Source organism: Phaeoacremonium minimum, assembly GCF_000392275.1.
Source record: "Phaeoacremonium minimum UCRPA7 unplaced genomic scaffold PA7_03_scaffold_536, whole genome shotgun sequence".
NCBI lineage: Eukaryota > Fungi > Ascomycota > Sordariomycetes > Togniniales > Togniniaceae > Phaeoacremonium > Phaeoacremonium minimum.
Genome location: NW_006921438.1, coordinates 23,886 through 43,990, shown reverse-complemented (window position 1 = coordinate 43,990; position 20,105 = coordinate 23,886). Strand labels below are relative to the sequence as shown.

Genomic DNA, 20,105 nt, shown 5'->3' with positions numbered 1-20,105 from the left:
GGTTGTCTTACGAGTATTTCCTCACGCCACGAAGGAACTCTCCTCTGCTGGAATCGCCGCTGTTGAAATCACCAATAGTAGTGAGAAAGTTGCCCATAATTAAATTAAGCAAACCCATGGCTGTACCAGACGCAAGCGCAGCCATACTTGCGGCACCCACCATCACGAGATCAGCCGGGCTCGCATATGTAAAGATCCTCTGGTCATTAACACATATATAAGTACTTCGCAAATTAAAGTTAGGATGAAAGAGAAGCATGAGGAAAAGGTACCTTGTAAGCATTGAACCCGGATAGACGATGTTCTTGATGTCCCTGTGTTTTCACATCATCCCTAACATTTTCGTCTAGCAGAGGGCTCGGGGGCTCCTCCTCGTTTTTCTCCGCCCCATCAATCGCCATCTCTTGTAATCAAGTGAGTTAAAGACCAGTCCAAGGATTCAAAGCAAGAAATGAAATAAGTGGTCTGAAAGAAATCGTAGGGGGTAGGAATGTTATATCATAATTCCGTTGGCTTTCAATAACAACCTGAGACGCAGCTCTGTACGTCTCTCCATTGAGAAGGCAGGTGGAAAAGCTAAAAGTATACTCCATCATTGGGTGTTGTCAAGAGTTTGCCAAGTATCCGGAGTCCGTTTGACTGTAGATCAGGCCATGTATAGGTGGACATCAGAGGTCCCGTATTGCGTTCGGGGCCGGAGTTCAAGGGATCCGGATCCGCCACCACAGAGTGTCTCGGCCCCCGCACGGCTGGGCGCCCGGGTTCCGAGGACGCTTGTATCCACTCGTCCACGGTTGGAGATCGTGATAGGTCATTGCATCCAAGACAGCCACACGCTTATACGCAATCAGCCAAGGCTCGGCCTGACTCAAGGCGTTGGCCCTTCACTGTTCTCACCGGACAGAAATGCAGCTCGCAACTCCGGTCCGTTCCAGAGCACAACACACCGCAAGAAACAAGCGATATCAGTGTATGTGGCTAGAAGCCTGTGCTTCGGACGATAATGGATGACGGCGGTGCCGAGAAGGACGCGTCGGAGCAATACAATCACCTAGCAAATCGCCTAGCTGTAAGTGGATTGTACATTTATTTTCGTCTTGTTTCGATCTCCTGTTACGTGTTTTGGTGCTCACGGCAGATCAATACCTAACTCCCAAATAAGAGATGCTGACTTGATTTTACTGATGTCAAGTGTGACCAATGTCGAACTCGCAAAGTAATATAGACCCCTGACTTCATGACAGCGTTTAAACTTACGCTCACATATATTTCTAGGTCGGCTGCAATCGTCAAAGTCCTTGTAGCAGCTGTCTTCGAGCCAAAATCGAGTGCAGGTTTACCTCGAAGCAGAAGCCGCTTGTGAAACGCCAACGCGTTCACGTCTCGGTCGAGTAGTAAGCTTTGCGATTGACATGTGATTGAATCTATGAAATTCTAGGTTAACATGTCTTTGACAGTGAAAAGAAACTCGACATACTAGAGGAGCGTCTGAACGAAGTCGTCCAGCTCCTAAAACATCCTAAAAGCCCCCCTAATATTGCAGTCTCCCATGATGAATCTAAACGGAGCTTCCGTCATGAGTTCAATGCTGCTCCTCCCTCCATTACGACACCAAAAAGTCGTACCAGCTCCTGTGCTGTACTCAAACCCAACTCAAATAGTAATGCAAGTCTTGCTGCGACCCCCCAGGCGCTATTTGAGGGTGACTCGTCCCTCGCCGCCCATACGGTCTTTACTAGCAACGTACTCGAAAGTGCCTTCAATGATGGCCCATTCAAGGATTTCAAACTTGAGATGACTGAGACCCTAGCAGGGCTTCGGGCTATTGTCGACGCTCAGAATAAGCCATCTACGATCTACAACCTCTCCTACCCAAGTGCATCCACAGCCTCCACCTATTCATGCTCGGCTAAGGAACGAGCTTTGCCATCTATGGAGCTGGCCATGACAACACTTCGAATGGTCAAAGGTATGGGCATTGAGTTCTAATGTTCATAGTTGTCATCATCTAAAAGAAAGTTTAGAAGACACTGGTCTACCCGGAGCATGGATGGCTTGCTTGCTACCGATTGACAAACTCATTGAGCATGCATTGAGGGTGTATTTCCCCGGGGATTACAGTGATGCTGATTTCATTATCGTCAATGCCGGACTTCATGGCTTGTTTCTCGACCGCATAGGTGTCGAGACCGACCCCGAAATTCGGAGCGAGATTGAACTCAACGACGCCATATGCCAGGCCAACCTCGAGACAGCTCTGAGCTGCCTCCCATTACATTTGGTGCCATGCCTGGATAATGTTATAGCCCTCACTCTTGGTGTAAGTGATTATTGAAAGACCGCAAGACAGAGCGGAATAAGCTTACGAGCATATTTACAGGCATGGCACGCTATAGATCTGTGCAAACCAGCCATTTGCAGTGTTCTGACATCTGCAGCTGTACAAATGTCACAAACACTAGGATATCACAAACTCCAATCAATGAAAAACGACACTCCTGCTGTCAGGAGCCAGAAGATATGGACTTTCTGGATGCTGTACATGATGGATAAAAGCTTGTCCCTCCGTCTTGGGCGATCATCTTTTATTCAAGACTCCGACATTGGTATCCCCGAGCCCGAAGATATTGAGCCGAAGCCAAGTCCCATTGTCATGTTTATGTCTAGATGGGTTAAGGTGTCTCGGATCCAGGCCAAAGTGTACGATCAGCTCTACAGCCAATCTGGCCTTTCGGAGCCTAGCTCTATTCGAGCCGCCCGAGCCAATGCCCTGGCCTCTGAGATTAAATCCATCATCTCAGCCAATAATGATAGACAGGTGAGTTCTCCATCTGGAAAGTTGTCCAATGGTTATTTTCCACGGTGTGTACTACGCGGATCGAACTCGTTGCTTACACTATGTCACAAAGATTTTCAAAAACGAGTGGGATACACTTGTAATTGGTCAGTCATTAGGTCTGATGATCGTGAGCGATGAGATTCTGCATCTGTCTGTCCTCACTCTCATCCTACGGGCTATTCCTGTTCCCGGAGGCTCTCCCGTCAGCTTTTGCGAAGAGTGCATCATTACCGCTCGGGCTACACTCGACCTTCACCAATCATGCATGCCAATGTTGAAGAACGACATGCAACTTGACGTGTATATCAAACAGTAAGCAACATGTTCTTCAGCAGTCGTTGGAGTCCTGACAAGGAGCTAACATCATCATCTGCTAAAGAACACTACTTTATACACCCTTCACACCTTTTTTCATTCTTTTTTGTCATGTAATTGACACATCTGACAAGTCTGACCTCGAGCGCCTACATGCCTTCGTCATGTCATTGCAAACGGCCAGCACGCTGTCAGACGCTTCAGCCACACTTCAACGCCTCTCCCAGGTTCTCTTCAATATTGCCCTGCGCTATGTAGAGGTCAAGGCCCGGGCGGTGCCGAACACATCGGATCAAACTGGTCGCGAATTTGATGAGTATTTGCACGCATTGGGACTTGTTTCTACGACTACTTCTGGTCCAGGCGATGGCTCTAGCATGGCGTACGCTGAAGCGCAAGGTTTTCCGCACGCTGCGGAAGATTCTTCTTATGTCGCAGACTGGTTCCACAGCAACCAGCAGATGATGGGAATGCTAGAAGACAATTACTTCCAGATTCCAGATTCCTTGCTACCACCAATGTAGCGAACGGGTCTTAACTAAAGGTCACTCAAGGGAGGATGGGTGTAGACAGGGCTTTTGCGGCATGTATTTGTCGCTGCTTATTTGTACTCGCGATAGCCTGGTTAGGAACTCTATTTGGTCTAATGAATAAAAAGATCTAAGAGGAATGATGATTCAACTTTTGGGATTTAAAAGTAGTGTAAGGGCTCCAATTCTTACATGAGATTCTTCCCCGAAGAACTAGATCATTGCGCCGAATATAGAAATTCGCCGTCGAGACCTTTCTAAAAACTTTTATACATGATCGCGAGGAATCGAGTAATCGTAGTCCCGTCCAAACACGTGCTCTTCATTTTTGAACACGTCCAGTCTCGAGGTGATGTGAAATTCGGTCAGAGACGCCTTCATGCGGCTCCACCCTTCCGTTACCAACGTGAGCTCGCCACGGCCATATTCCTTCCGGAACCGATGCTCGACGTGTGCAGAAAGTGGATCGTCGGGGAGTACGCCGCAATTGAATTTCCCACTTGCGCCGAAGCGCCAGCCGTTATCCTCATACTCCACCAGTCCGCTATCCGTGTCGATGCAAAGACTTACTTCGCTGGTCTCCAAGTCCTGGGTGATAGTAGATTTGTGACTCCCCTCTCGCAGTTTGATGGTTTGTAGGGGTTTACCATTCTCGGCTGGTTCAAATGGAGGAAGTTCTGTATCTAGCGGACTTTCAGCTCGTACGGGGAGATGTAATATACTATGAGCAAGGTCAACGGTCAATGTGGCTGCCTCCGGAGATGGCCAAATAATAGGAAAGTAGGACGTTGACAGCGCAAGGCGCAGGCGGCTTCCAGCGCTTATCCGCTGCCCGCAGTCATTTAGCCTTAGAGTCGCGTTGTAAAAGCGGCCGGGCTCGAGGGGTTGGATATCAGTGTGGCCGTGGCGGTGCGTGAGATTTAGAACACCGTATGTTAGTCGTGTCGCAGAGCCATCGGGGAGGATCTCGGAGACCACAGCTGCAATGAAAGCGCTGGACTTGTTGCTTGACACGCGTAGGTTGACGACTATGGCACCGAGAAGATCGACGGGTTGGCTGAGTGCTTCACCGTCAAATACTAACGAGCCGCCAACTTCTTGTCTTTGGTCACCGGGGCCGTCACCATTGAGACCGAATGGGCACCATCGTCCAGCGGCAAAGCCCACGGTCTGCGGTGAACATACGGAAATCTTCTCGTCGCTTGATCCAATGCTAGAGGTAAGCCGACCGGGAGCAAGCCCTAGAGGCTGAGGTAGGAGACCTTGACTAGGCACACTGGCTTCCGCCACCCAGCGTCCGGGGCGCGAGGCGTGAGTGGTGCGAGGGGGGACTGTATCCTGAATGTAGGAACGGAGAACCGGCTCCTCCATAATACCCGTCTCGGTGCCCTTCAGCCATTTATCCCACCAGCGTATGGACTCTTGGAGGAATCCGATCCGCGGCCCAGGCATGGCATAGTTTGGATAGGCGTGGGCCCAAGGACCGATCAGGCCTTTCTTGGGGCTTTCGAGATGTTCGAGCATGCGGAAGACAGGATTTGTATACGCATCCATCCAGCCGCTGACCAGATAGACGGGACATTGAATGGCGCCATAGTCTTCGCAGATTGAGGCATAACGCCAGAACTCATCGCGTCGCTGATGCTCATGCCATTCTGAGAGGTAGTTTCCACCAGCTTCAAGCCGTCGCATCCAAATATCGTACCACTTGTCGCCGACAATAGCAGGGTCAGGTGGCCCGGGCATAATACCAAACATCGCGGCGCCCCAGGTAAAGTTCTCGATAAGCAGACAGCCTCCCATGTAGTGGACATCATCGGCATAGCGGTCGTCACTTGAGCACATTGAGATGATGGCTTTCAGCTCAGGGGGGCGGCGCGCGGCAACCTGAAGGCTATTGAAGCCGCCCCATGAGTTCCCAATCATACCGACGGAACCTGTGCACCAGCGCTGGGAGGCGATCCATTTTAAAATCTCCAATGCATCATCCTGCTCCTGTTGCAGATACTCGCCATGCAACACACCCTCAGAGTCGCCGGTGCCCCGCATATCAACACGCAAGCAGGCATAACCACGAGCTGCCAGATATGAGTGGATGAGAGCGTCTACCTGGGCCATCATATCTCGCTTGCGGTAGGGCAAATACTCGAGTATGGCGGGAACTGGATTGGAGCGCGCATCTTCGGGCATCCATATGCTGACAGACAGGATGGTCCCGTCTGACAGGGGAATCTCTTCATGTCCGCAATAGGTGATCGGTTTAGTGTGAGAAGCCATTCTAGATGTTCTTCATGAGATACACAATAGTGCAACAAAGTACGTCAAATAATGGCAAGATCTCCGAGAAATGATCCTCTCTAGAAGCTGTAGGTCGTGAAATCTGTAGCTCTTGGCCAGGGCGATGTCGCGCTTGGCGACCCTCGTGAGCGGCCCACCCGAAGGATTCAAGCTCTGGCAGCCCTACCACCAAGAGAAACCTCATCTACAGCGAGACAAGGCCTACCGGTTCTACGGTAGCAGCAACAAACATATGTCTCTCTTAGATCCAGACTCGCCATCTTAAATGATTGAAGTTGCTTCTAAGCTTTCTTATCTCGCTGTTGATGGTCAGATCACCAAACCCAGATGCGCTATTCGTTGTCAATCAATGCCCAGAAATCCACTACAATGCTGTCACTCGCATTGTGCGGCGCATCTCTAAATAAAGATGATTGATGTGAGAAGTCTGGTGTCGAGTTTGGTTGCCGCATGCCTCTTGCACATCAAATCTGTATTGCAAGCTTCCGCAATCCGTTTCTGAAATCGAACCAGCTGGAGCGGATTTCCAGCTAGTTCGTTAGTATCTAATTGGCGGGCAAGTCCACTCACTAGCATTGATCCATCTGACAGGCGGGGGATGGGACGTTCACGTGGACGGCTCTGCCGATCACCCTGAGTCAATTGTTTGAATTTTGCGTGACAGGGACCACGGCGTCTAGACTTCCTTGTCTACGTGGTTGTGTGGATATAATCACTTCGAGCAGAACCCTACGAGTTCGATGCGCTGAAGGTCCTTGATCATCGTCAGCAAGCCGCAGATAGTCGTACCCGCGGTCGAGCCCTGTTATTGGGTCCCTGTTTAGTGATCACGGTCTCAGTCTGCCTGTAGATATTCCAGGGGTTTCACTTCACTATTAACTCTGCCCCTTAACGCGCATCAGTGTATCAGCGTGCTTGTGCTTTAGTTCGGGCCAAACTCATTCTTTGGCAGACTTCTAGCACTGATTATTACGTCGATTTTTGACAGAGTCAATTCTCACATTTCCTTCTACCCCCTAGATGTGAAATCGTCAGTAAAAGCTTGTCATCTGCTTCCAATACGCGGAAATAGATTCAATTCTGAGCAGAGTGTCTCTCGAAGGGCCATTTGGAATGCACCACGTTTGAGCCGGGCAGAATCGATAGGCTGGTGTTTGTCTGCCGCGTATTTGTGCCTGGCGCCGATTGTTAGCTCGTCGGGATGACATCGACTTACATCATGGACTCGGTAGTTCGGTGTCAGCGCCCCCCGCACTTCCCTGTTTTCAGGCCCGCCGCCGGACCTGGCGATCACCGCATCACCTCGACTTAAATAGGACCGACTGGAATCTTGGCACGGCATGCCAAGAAAACGTTGACAGCTTCAATCACCTCAATCAAAGACACATTACAACCCGAGCAAACAGGGAGCAACTATGGTCTGGCAGCACGGCGACGAACACAACATACCAAAGGAACATGAGGTCCACAGCCATGGCTACTGGTTCCCAGCTGACCGGCGAGTTCACCATGAGTGGCTGCGCCGTCAGGTCAACCACGTCGACAAGAATCCCAAGGATCTCATTCCTGTAATGCAGGAGTTCAAGGACTTCATCGAGAACAACACACGCATCTACATGTACTTCTGCCAGATGTGGGATGAGATCCCCATGAAGCGTCCGTACAACAAGGATCCAACGGGCCATAAGCAGATTCGTGACTATGAGCATATGCTGGCAGTTCTAAATCATACCTTTTCGAGAGCTCCGGAGTGGACTGATGCAGCCGAGAGTGTTGGCATGGTGGGCGTGCCGATGTGTGCCATATTTGACTATGCGATGGGGACGCCGAGGTGCGTTGAAACCTTGCGCATCTCTTCTGGATGATCACTGACGGTGATGCAGCGGCCACGCAGCATTCTTAGACCCTGATGTCAACAAAATGCTCAAGAAAGTACTGAATGAATGGGGCAAATTTCTCAAAGTAGAGTCACACCTCAATGTTGGACCTAGTGATGTTTGCTGACTGCGCGATAGACTGCTGAGTCTGCCGAGGTGCTCGGAGATCACAAGGTGGGCTGGTTCGGGGAGGTCGGCTACAAGGATCTGATGCAAGTGGCAAATGCACCGTACAAGTCTGACCACAAGTTCGAGAATATGTACATCTGTGATCCGTCAGCCAAGCACTTCGGGTTCAAATCATGGGACGGTAAGATCACCGGCAGCAGGAAGTGGAAAACGGTGCTAACCCTATCCAGACTTCTTCACCAGAAAGGTCCATGACTCCGCACGGCCAGTCGCCGATCCCGATGATGATAATGTCATTGCAAACGCCTGCGAGTCAAAGGTCTACAACGTGGCTCATGATGTCAAGTTGCGAGACAAGTTCTTCATTAAGGGGCAGCCGTACTCTATCGTCGACATGCTGGCTGGAGATCCTCTTTCTAGGCAGTTCGCTGGAGGCACAGTTTATCAGGCATTCCTTTCCGCTTTGTCGTACCACCGCTGGCACTCGCCTGTATCGGGCACTGTCAAGAAGGCTTTCGTTCAAGATGGCACATATTTCTCAGAACCCCTCTTCGAAGGTGTCGGCGATCCATCAAATCGTGGAGAGGAGATTGACTCGAAGGGTATCAGCGTCGCTCAAGGTTATCTCACCGCGTTAGCAACACGCGCAATCATCTTCATCGAGGCAGATAATCCCGCGATTGGACTCATGGTATTCATTGGCATTGGTATGGATGAGGTCAGCACGTGTGAGATTACGGTCAAGGAAGGACAGCACATCAAGAAGGGCGATCAAACTGGAATGTTCCACTTCGGCGGCTCAACGCATTGCCTAATATTTCGGAAGGGAGTCAAGGTAGAAGGCTTTCCTCAACCTGGAAGGCAGGCGAACGTTCCGGTGAGGAGCAAATTGGCAACTGTGAAGACCTAGACTGAGGCGCAAGATATTCAAGCTTAGGTGCTATGTAGTTCTTTTCTGGGGCGTGTTGGAAAGTCATGGATGATGAATACTTTTGTACAATGAAAGAAGTCTCATCAAAATTGGCGTAGGGCTAGTTATTCAAGGGCCGCGAGGAAAGTGCTAAATGTCTTGCCCTATAAAGCTCACAACTCTTGATTTTGTCGTCACCGCACGCGTTCCTTCTCACACTTTCACTGCTGGTTGCAGCTGAGACTCCGAAGTTCCTTTTGAGAACGGAGCAGCATAGCCATAAGTCTTCCAACCCTTCGTGTAGTCTACTTCGGGGTCGCGCTCTAGATGTCGGGTCAAGTATGTTAGAGATACAATCACGAAGAATCAAATGGTAAGGCCCTCACCGTGGTCGGGGGGAAATGTCGCTCGGCGGTGAGCATAATATGTCTCACGAAGATCAGCTCCGTCCTGCAGCATGCTGAAGGTCGCATATAAGCTCGCTCTGCGCTCTGTCGTTTCATTCGATGCACTTCGGTGTGCTAGGTGACTGCCAAAGATGAGAATGTCGCCTGGGTCCAAAGGCACGGGAACCCATTCGTGCGAAGAAACCCAGGACTCAGCGATGCGACCACCCTCAGCTAATTCTACATCCATCCTGTGAGAGCCCGGCACTACTTCCAGGCATCCGTTGGCAACAGTAGCGGCGTCAATAGCAACGTTTGCAGTGACATGCTCAATGCGACCAATATGATCGTAAGCGGGTGCATCCAAATGTGGTTGAAAGCCATTTCCATGTGGCGATTTGTAATTTATTTTGTCCTTGAATAAAAGCATAGTCTATGGAGCTATTAGCCAGTATCACAAAAGGAAGACCCAAGCCCAGAGTATTTGAATTTGCAGCCTACATCACCAGTCAGCTGGCCTAGAAGGCCGGCGAGGTCAGGGCCGAAGAGCAAGGATCGGAAACCATCATGGTAGTCTGCAAACTTCTCCGTTCTCATAAGTTGAAGTTCGCCAGCCAAGTTGACCTCGTCGTATGGCATCCATTTGCCACGGACTCTAGGCCAAGCGGCGATCTCATTCGTCCATTTTTGTAAGTTCTCTGGGTCAACTAAGTCGTGATCATGGACACGGAGCAGCAGGTAGCCGTCCTTATGGTAGCTTGCAATTTGCTGTGGCGAGAGAATACCCATTGTTATGCAGCCTCAGTACAAAATGCAGTATGCTCATACAGCTGTAAGCAAAGTAGTCGCATGGAGGCTTCTGAAGCCTGCAGGTTATAAGTTTCTATGGTGGATTTTCAATGACACCAATGACACTCCTGGCACGTCAGTGCCAAACTAGGCACGGCGCCTGCGCCGTATGTCGGGCATCATGCCGTATCGGCAGCCGCGCCGTGTTTTAGTCTCCTTCTATAGCCCTACCCACCTTTGTACTCCGTTGACGACAGAATAGGTGCTTCACTGCCGGTTACAATGATAGATGATGTGTATGTTAAAAACAGGCCAGATTTCTATCAAAATCTGACTTTGTAAGTGGGTTGCGGGGCGCCTGCTCATATCGTGAGTGCAAATATCGAAATTACAGAGCCAACAAATTCAAATCGCTGGATAATTGATCATCCTGCATCTCTTCTTACGAATCTCGTTCAAGCATGGCTTCAAATGAGCAGCAGAACTCGCCTCGCGAAGTAATCAGAACCTTATTTTCGTACTTGGAAGCACAAGGTCAGGGTGATTACATGGGCGAGGCTGTTTCACAACTGGAACACTCTCTACAAGCGGCGGCACTGGCTGTTGACAATGGAGCAAATGAGCCAACAATTCTTGCCGCACTGCTCCATGACGTAGGGCGATTCATCCCAGAAGCAAAGTCGTTGCCCCCATTGATCGCGCCCGATGGTACGTCTTTTGGCACCGAAAGGCACGAGACAGTCGGCGAGAAGTATCTTCGCGGACTCGGGTTCCCCAGAGACATATACGAGGTTGTAGGCGTTCACGTCTGGGCAAAAAGATATTTGTGTGCCACAGAGCCTGGTTATTGGGACTCTTTGAGCAAGTTGAGTAAAGTTACATTGGAGTTACAGGTAAGTTTTTGGCGTCAGCATGAACTGAACTTAGATAATGACAAACAAAAAATCAGGGAGGCACTTTCACACTAGAGCAAGTTGAGAAGGCAAGGAGCGATCCGCTCCTAGAGAGCAAATTGAACGTAAGAAGATGGGATGATCAAGCCAAAGTTGCGGGTAAGCCTGTTCCTGGATTACAGGCATATGAAGATATGGCGGTCCGTTGCATTCAAAGTAAGTAAACAGTGTTGTGAAACCCGTTCACGCAAATCCGAGGATAGTACAATATAGTTGTAAACAGCAATTTCATATTTCCGTGTGAACAATCACTGGCCTTCTCTGTCTGAGCCGATGAGTTCGAATGATAAGATAGGTATTGATCTCTAATTTCTTAAGAGTTGGTCCGAAGTCCCCGAGACTGCTGGAATGTCGAGTCATGAAGACTAATGGGCCTGTAGGTTCTTGACCGGTTAAGTCAGGATCGCTCACCAATCCCTGAAACAAGTCATGGGGCCAACTTCCGGCAAATCTCATCAAAGCTGATCTAACTTTTCCAGGGTCAGCAGTCGTATCTATAGAGATATTACGTAGCGACGCAAATAGACTAGGGGACGTGGTCGGTGCAGGATAACCGTCTCCAGCTGTCGGGCGATAATCGGCGGAAGTAGATTCGTCCTCAGATGAAGAGTCCGGCTGCAGTGAATCATCAAATCCTAGCAGCTCCTCCTCCTGCACACCGCAGATGTATGCCTCGCGATACAGTGCATGCATACCCCTTAATGTTTTAACCCAGGTTCGAGCAGCCTTCCAATGGTCTTGCCATGACACAAACACTGTGACAATCAGGTCAAAATAGTGTCGTGCCCGATCCATAGCATCGACGGTCGCATGATCTGGATCTTTGGCGTATACTAACCAAAGACAAGTATTCGCAACAGAGAGAAGCGCCGCTGCAACCCATGTGCATTGTAGATCCTGGCGGGCTTTAGCGGAGAGATGATAGATTTGACTCAGATTTGCTACAGTAGCAAGTGCATTTGTGATCGCATTTTTAATGAAGTCTGGCTCACGATGGAGCAGAGACCAACCTGCTGTGTCGACCGTGTCATGAAAAAGAGAAGATCCATCTAGTTGAGGTAGATACCACTGATATGCCACGCAGAAAGCACTGCGAATGAGGAAGTGCATGGTTAGGAACATGCGCCCTTGGTTGAGATCAGCCAGGTTCAAGTAGTTTTCCACGCTCCAGCTCAGACTCGGAGGTAATGACCTCTCCCAGTCTTCCATATCCCGGTGAGCTTGGGCAAAGGGGCTTCTAGGGTCTGTTGGGGGCTGTGTTTCGGTAAACCGACCGTAACAGACATTGAAATCCGCAATCTCGCTCCAGAGGCTCATTGTTTTAATAAGGTAAGACATAAGGCCAATCTCAGATGGATAGCCATCAAAAGAAATCAAGCTATCCAAAGTTAATCCACGTGATGCTTCCTGATAGGCAACAGAAGCATCTGTACTCGGTAGAGCAATAGTGATGTTTGACAAGGGTATTGTATAAGCTTTCGTGAGGAAATATGCCAGTAACCTGTCGAAGCCAAGACAGGCCCAGAGCGTGCGCCGCCGGATCTCTTGTTCCTTCGCAGAATGCTTGTGATGGTACTGTTTCTGAAGGCGCATGACTTGCGCCATGCGGATGGCTATCCCAGCATACATCCAGTGGCTAGAACCTGCATTGTTTAAAAACTCCGAAAGGGCAAGAACTAGATGAGCCTGAATGTTGCATACTATAAACTCCATTAGCAACCTCCGGCTGGCCGGGTGTGTAAGCGCAATCAGCAAGACAGAAACTTACCACTCGGCTCATCGGATGTTGATCGGGCAAGACACTTTGCAATAGCGGTATAATGGCCACAAACCTCCTTACCAGAGGCGAGACGAAAGTTTTCGGACGCTTCTTGCGGAGTTAGATGGCGAGAGCACAGGCAGATGATCGAGACGACCAGAAATTTCATCTCATCGGGTCGTTCCTCGAGATCGCTTCTGAACACAAAAGAGCAGAAGTTGTTCGTGATGTAGTACCTGAAGAAAATAGAATAGCATCTTCTTAAGGCCCCTCGAGGGGGCAATTTGACTTTGCTTAAGATGCTAGCGCTCGAAAACAGGCTCTCTAACGCTTCATAGTTCTCAGGAGTCTCCGAAGGCGAGTGGACGGGCGCAAGCGGCGGGTTGGGCCATTCGCAAGGCATGCCATGCCTTGAGCAATTACGGCATGTTGGGTGTACACCATCACACTTTGTCTTTCGGCGCCGACTACCATTCGTTAGAACGAGGTATCCATTTCATCGCCGCTTGCTGTTAGCATAGATAGGCCTCAGCCAAGAGGTATGCGATCATTCTAATTGCTTGGGAATAGAACGTACCATGCCCCACAGGCTTGCAAAGTCCTTCGAAGCTTCGCGGGTCTCTCCATTCTGATGACACCTCACAACAGGCAGATGTAGCCGGAGACTAATTCGGAACGTCTGTCGGGATGTCGTTGAAGCTGCCAGGTTAGTCATCCAGCATGACTCTGGAGATAGAGGGGTTTGGCAAGGAATTGCTCCACCCTGTTCCGAAGATGACGCTACGGTGCTCCCGAACCACTGCGCGGTTTCTCCGAAATATAGGTGGTGCAAGTTGTTAGACAACTTCCGTAAGCGAGGTTTTTGGCCAATTACTTTCACAAGAATTGCTGTTTTGATATTTCTATCGTGAGGTTTTTTTTTTTTTTTGCACTATTCAGGAATAGCCGGCTAATGTTTGCGATACATACTCTCTTCTTGAGGTTTACTTGTAGACCCTTCTAACGATGACAATAGAGAGAAGTACAGAGCCCACCACAGCCACAAATATTGAAGTAACTGGCATTATGGCACTGGCAAAAGCCACTCTATATTTGGAGACTTTGATTATATTAATCAAACTGCCGTAGCCAGGTGTTTCAGCTAATATCGCAGCGGGGACTCCATCTACGAGGCTTGCGAGTAGGACCATCTTATGGTATAAGCATAATATCCTAGAAAGACTAAACTATCTAGCCATCTAGTACAAAAAAAATGTCTAAAATTGCAGTTGAATTTTGTTCTAAGTTGTTGGAGCTATCAATGGAGGTGCGGATAAGCACTCAGCGCGATCTGTCCACCTGTGTGGCAAAAGAGAACATTGCCTCCAACGGTGAACTTATTAGCTCTGGCGAAATGTAGCATTCCCGTTACTGCTTTCCCTGTATAGACTGGATCTGTCAAGATTCCTTCTAACCTCGCAAATTCTTTGACACCGTTTGCGGTCACATCATCGAGGATTCCATAGCCACCAGCAACGTAATCATCGCAGAGCTCGAAATCTTCGGTGCTCAAGTCGTTGGGACAATCCGATGCGAGTGGCTGTTGTCTGTCCAATCTTCAGGATATGATTTCTCATCTCTTTGTTGTACCGGTAATAATAAAACCTATGATTCGCTTCTTCGCCCCTACAAATTGTAGCTTTTGCGCTAGCTTGAAACCAGCAACCATGCCTCCTAGAGTTGAACCAGATCCTGCTACAGCTACTATTGTATCAAAGCTGACGCCTAACTGCTTCTCCTGAGATAAAAGCTCGAAAGACCACCGAGCATAACCGAGCCCCCTAGCGGATGCGTGCTTGCTCCGGCCGGTATGGGGTATGGGATCTGGCCACGACTTTTGATGGCTTGGAGAACTTCTTCCTCGGGCGTGTCTACTGGAAATGTTTCTGCACCGAGAATATCGTTCAGCTGGATATTACCTAGGGACCTGTATTCCTCATGAACAAAAGGGACTACGTTGAGCGGCCTCAATGCCACCTATAGCACGGTTTCAGTGTTGGAATGACCACTTGTCTAAGAAAACGGTTCACACCTTTAATCCAAGACGTGCCGCAGCAGCGGCAGTCTGACGCATGTGATTTGACTGGATGCCTCCTGTGGTGACTATCACATCGGCTCCTTTATCGAGTGCATCCGCCAAGACATATTCCAGCTTCCGGACCTTATTACCCCCGAATGCAAGCCCAGAGCAGCAGTCCTCGTGTTTGATCCAAAAGGTAGTACCGCAGTCCAATGCCTTAGTCAGACGATGGAGAGGCTCGATATCGGAGGGTCGGCCAAAGAGGAGACGGACACGAGGAATTTCGCTGAAAGGTGCGGGTAGAGATACCATGGTGGAGAGTTGTTGTTCTCAGATCACTGTTATAAGGTGCTCCGTTGTTGGTAACGAATTGCCACGGGGTCAAAGGCTTTATTTTTAGGCTTGTAACACAAAATTGACACTGCGTTAGCTTGGATGTGGCTTACATTGTGAATTCGAAGGATGCCTAACCTACTTCGGAACTACCGAGTGCTTCGTATGGCGAAATTTGTAAGCATGGCGGCACATCCGATCAGGGGTTCCGCGTAGTCAGGTATAAGTTCAGCCGGGTGCGTGGAGCCGCCCGACATCAAACATCGGGCGGATATGCATTAATTCAGAGCCAGCTCGTGAAACTTTATGTCTTTTGCCAACTTAAGCCTCTGAAAGTCATCGCTGCGTGAGTCTGAGGTTCAAAATAAAGCCTGATCGAGTTGAGAAGCTTAAATGTTTCTTCGGTGTGCTCTGATCGTATTAGAAGATGACTGGAATTGATTACCGAAGTCAGAGCGCGCATTGCCACAAAACAACCAGGAAAGAGCAAGGCTAACCGCAAGCACCAACAAAATACATGTGTCAGACGAAACTATGACCCTAATCCCCTCTATACTGAACATCATGCACAAACGTGCCATCAGAAGCCAGAAAGTCATATGCCATCCAATCAAAGTCAGACCCAGGTTCCCAACTCATATCTGTCATCTCTGCATTATCCGTCGAAGGTTTTGATTCTAACCAAGGTGGAAGCCGCATAGGAGTTGCGACATATCCGGGACAAGCTGTTGTAGATTCAAATACAGCCTCACGGCTTTCATGTACTGTATTCAGCAGTGTCTCGATAGCCTTGGACACAGTAGTAAGCAAATGCCGATTTGACATATTTGACGTTACGGATTCCAGAATATTTTCCACGCTGGTCAAAAGTCTCAGAGTTTTGTCGACATCGATATTGATGACATGCGAGAACTTGGTGGCAATCTTGAAGAGGAAGACGACAGCAAAGACTATCATCGTATTGAAGTAGAGAGGGAGCCCATTCAAGTGCTCTTGAATCTCGGTATCGGAGACCATGGTTTCCAAGATATTTTGTGCGGAGTAGACTGCAGCTGTCGCCATATCCTCCACGTCTGTGCCAAGATTGTCCATAGTGGACCTATCTTCCGCCGTGTTCATAGCTAATCCCCGAAATGCGTGCGAGCATAAATACAGCTTCGCAAAGGTTACATGAAGCTTGACGCCTTTACGAGGATAGTTTCCAACGTGCACATGGCGACCAAATCGATCGTTCCAGTCAGCCCTCCAGGTATCGTATTCAATGGCAAAACGTCGCATGCGAGATACGACCGATGGTGTGGGCGATAATTCAACGTCAAACCCAAACGTTTCAAGGACCTTGCTGGTTATACTCCAGAGTTCAACCTGGCTGACAAGCCGAGCATCGTCTTCTGTGGCTTGAGGTAACGATAAGATATCTCTTGACTTTGTGATCTCTTCGTAGTCTCTTGTCAATGGCGGTCGACCGTACGCGATGCTGAAGTGATGATCACAGATATAAACGATATAATAGAGGCGCATTTGGGAAAAGTGGAACTCGTTCCCCCTCATGGCATTTCGAAATGCTCGATGTAGATGCTTCTGTGTGGCTATACGAACAGCTAAAGCGATGTGAACAGGTCAGCTAACAATGTCTCGGCTAATATGAAATGAAACATCTGTGCCAGCTCGTGTGACGCTTGTTTTGAGGGCCATACCGAGAGAAGACAAATTCCACGACAACCTATGAAGCCAAAATGCACCAATACATAGACCTCGAATATCATTCATATTGGCATTTTCGGCCAATGCCAAATTTGCCGCCAGATTTGCAAAGCGCTGATAGCATGGTTCATACAAAGATCCCAGTTCGACAGAATGAAGTGCTGCGACGGCACAGATCGCACATAGTAAAGTCGGAGAACTGAATCGAATACCATCCAGTGTGACGGAGGAACCAAGAATGCGGTATAGGTAATGATCGAGACGACAAGAATAATCATTAAAGAGCCTCTTGGCTTGCAACTCTGTGACAAAGCCGTCCACGATGACATCGCCTAGACAGTACGCTTCTCTACCACAATTTGAATCATTATCTTTGCTGATATCGTTGCCACCTAGCGAAGAAGCGGGAATAGTAGCAGGACCACTATCCATGTCTAAGGGAACATCTTCCTGGTTTGGAGTTGAAGACACGTGCAATGGAATCAGTTGAATCTTATCTTGCGCACTCTCCTCGTCAGGCCGTTGTTCCTGAGACTTAGTCTCCTCCCTCGCCGTACTTAGTCGTTGGTCGCTTCTCAGGTGCTCGCGAAAACTTTCTATAGTGCTCTCTAATTGATGAATTTTGCGACTCACAGTCTGTTTCCATCTACAGAGATACATGAAATTAGCCAAACAGCCCAAACGGGGGGCCGGTAAGCATACTCAACATCATCATTGAGCAACATCTGCAAGGGTCGGTTGACGGCACACGCCAAGCCACGCCTCTTGCATCGTACACATGGGCCCGATGATTCTGATATATGGCATTTTATCTGTGGTTTATTAGGCTTGGCCGATGATGTGCACTGAACGGCGGCTCACCTTCAACTTTCGGCATGCCACGCACGCTGTTGTTTTCCGGGGCCCCTCAGATGGCTTCTTTCGTTCGGATGAGATTGGAGTCTTTGTAACTGTCTGTATTGGAGAGCCTAGCCCGACTTCGAACTCTGCCATGGCTAGTTATGGTACATCGGCTCACTGTCCGTCGCCGTAGAATAATCGCAAATGAGTCTACCTCCGACCTCAATATACTCAAATACACACAGACTAACAGAAATATGAGGAGTGATCGTGGGGCCGAGATGTGACCGCAGTTCTTCTCGTTAGGACCGAATGGACTTGAATGACTGTCCCCGTTGATATCAAATTGCGAACGGCTCATTGACGATACCGAGCGTCATCGGGAATCCTGCCGTGATAAAAGTTTACTAGGTCGAGAGACGACCTAAAACTCGGGCTTCCGCCCGACAACTTATATTATAAGTCCAGACTAGATGAAACAATGTCCCCGCCATCCAATACACGTGGGCGCATTGCAAGCATTAAAATTGACCGGCGAAACAAGCACGTGGATTGTTCATTGGATCCTTTCCGCCGGCCACTGGTGAGGCTAGTGCTAGGCCGCGGATTCTTTTGGGCTAAAAGATAACCTGCGATCAATCACACCTGCCACCATCACAGCCCTGTCAACGGCATGAACTCCGTTCTCAATTGATTAAGTTGAAAGCTTCATGTGTCAATGATAGTATAAAATGACCACCCAAGGCCCCGGTGTTGCCGGAGGCGTGGCAGTGTCAGTTGTAGCGACCAGGTGAAACAACATCCCAGGATTTCAAGACTTTAAGATGGAGGGATCTCATACTTCAATCAAGGAGAAAGTGAAATTTGTTGCTATTGCTGGTGTTGGATTTTTTGCAGATGGCTATCTCAACATATCCATTGGACTTGGTTTGTCATCACTTGTAGAGTGATCTATAGATTACGCTAATTGAATCATGCAGTTGTTCCAATCCTTGGATATATCTACTTCAAAGACACTAACAATGCAATCCCGAGTGGCGAAGGCGATATAATAAAAGGCTCCTTGTCCATAGGTATGATCATCGGCCAGATTCTGTTCGGTATTCTTGGGGATACCCTTGGGCGACATAGAGTTTATGGGAAAGAATTGCTCCTGACTATGACCGGCACTCTCATGTGTATCTTGCTTCCGTGGAGAGGGTTATCGCATGATAGTATCGTTGCTTGGATGGCCGTTTGGCGAGTTATTACAGGATTTGGAATCGGTGGTGGTCAGTCACCCAAACCTTGTCGGCGACTACATTGCTAAATTGTAGCTCAATTAGACTATCCCATGTCATCGGCATTTGCTGCCGAGAAGAATCCTCTTGGAACACGAGCGACGATGATTCTGACGGTATTTTCTTGCATTGGGCTCGGATCATTTGCGAGCAGCATTGTCCTCACTATCTTGTTAGCTGCCTTCAAACACGCTATCGAGAAAGACATTGATCATCTTGAATGGGTCTGGCGTTTGTTCATGGGTATAGGTAAGTTTCTGTTCTTTGTCGGAGCACCTGGTCTAAAAAAGATAATTAAAAACTGGCAGGCTTGATTCCGTGTGCCATCACGTTATATGCGCGTCTAGTTATCGCTGAGACTGAACCATACCAGAAATGTGAGTTCGGTTTTCATAGCTCTCATTGTTCGGGCTTGGCCTCGCTTAACTTATTCCTACTGCTTCAGTTGTTTCTCGGAATCAAATCGCCAACCGAAACCTAAAAGACCAATTCCGTGATTTCAGGGTGTATTTCTCTACCTATAAACACGTCAGGACTCTCTTCGCTGTCTCAGCTGTTTGGTTCCTCTTGTAAGTGTCTCATACATTGCTTCAGCTCCATGCCATTAAATGCTGGGTTAATGGAAGTATTCCTTTAGTGATATTGCATACTACGGCATCAACTTGAACCAATCAGTCATTTTGACCCGGATAGGATATGGAAAAGGTTCCACTCCGTTTTTAACTCTCTGGCATACTGCGATTGGAAACATCATTGTACAGGTTGCAGGCTACCTGCCCGGATTCTACGTCGGTATTTTTCTTCCAGACCTAATCGGCCGTAAACGCCAACAGCTCTGGTGCTCCGTGGCAGTGGCTGTTGCCTACGCCGTCTGGGCCGGAATCACTCACCTCGGTAATACCGCTGGGATGATGGCATTATTCGCCGTGTCTCAATTCATCCTCAATATTGGGCCTAATGTTACAACTTTCCTTCTGCCCGCCGAATTGTTTCCAACTCGCGTGCGAGGCTCTGCACATGGAATTGCTGCCGCTAGCGGAAAGGCTGGTGCGGTGCTCACGTCTTTCGCCTTTGGGAAAGTGACAGACGCCTTGGGTATTCAGG

The 20,105-nt window shown here is 48.8% G+C and overlaps 2 protein-coding genes across 2 annotated transcripts; one reads left to right on the top strand and one right to left on the bottom strand.

The window, feature by feature from the left end:
- Nucleotides 1-3,951: 3,951 nt before the first annotated feature.
- Nucleotides 3,952-5,805, bottom strand: UCRPA7_7500 (putative hydrolase family protein; the record flags this gene model as incomplete). The annotated part of the gene is made up of 1 exon (XM_007920030.1): nt 3,952-5,805. The coding sequence occupies one exon, from the start codon at nt 5,803-5,805 to the stop codon at nt 3,952-3,954; it is 1,854 nt and encodes a 617-aa protein (XP_007918221.1).
- Nucleotides 5,806-7,397: 1,592 nt separating this feature from the next.
- On the top strand, nt 7,398-8,898 carry UCRPA7_7499 (putative phosphatidylserine decarboxylase family protein; the record flags this gene model as incomplete). Its single annotated transcript, XM_007920027.1, has 4 exons — nt 7,398-7,813; nt 7,866-7,914; nt 7,998-8,169; nt 8,219-8,898. 4 exons carry the CDS (start codon nt 7,398-7,400, stop codon nt 8,896-8,898), a joined length of 1,317 nt encoding a protein of 438 aa, XP_007918218.1.
- Between the last annotated feature and the right edge of the window lie 11,207 nt (nt 8,899-20,105).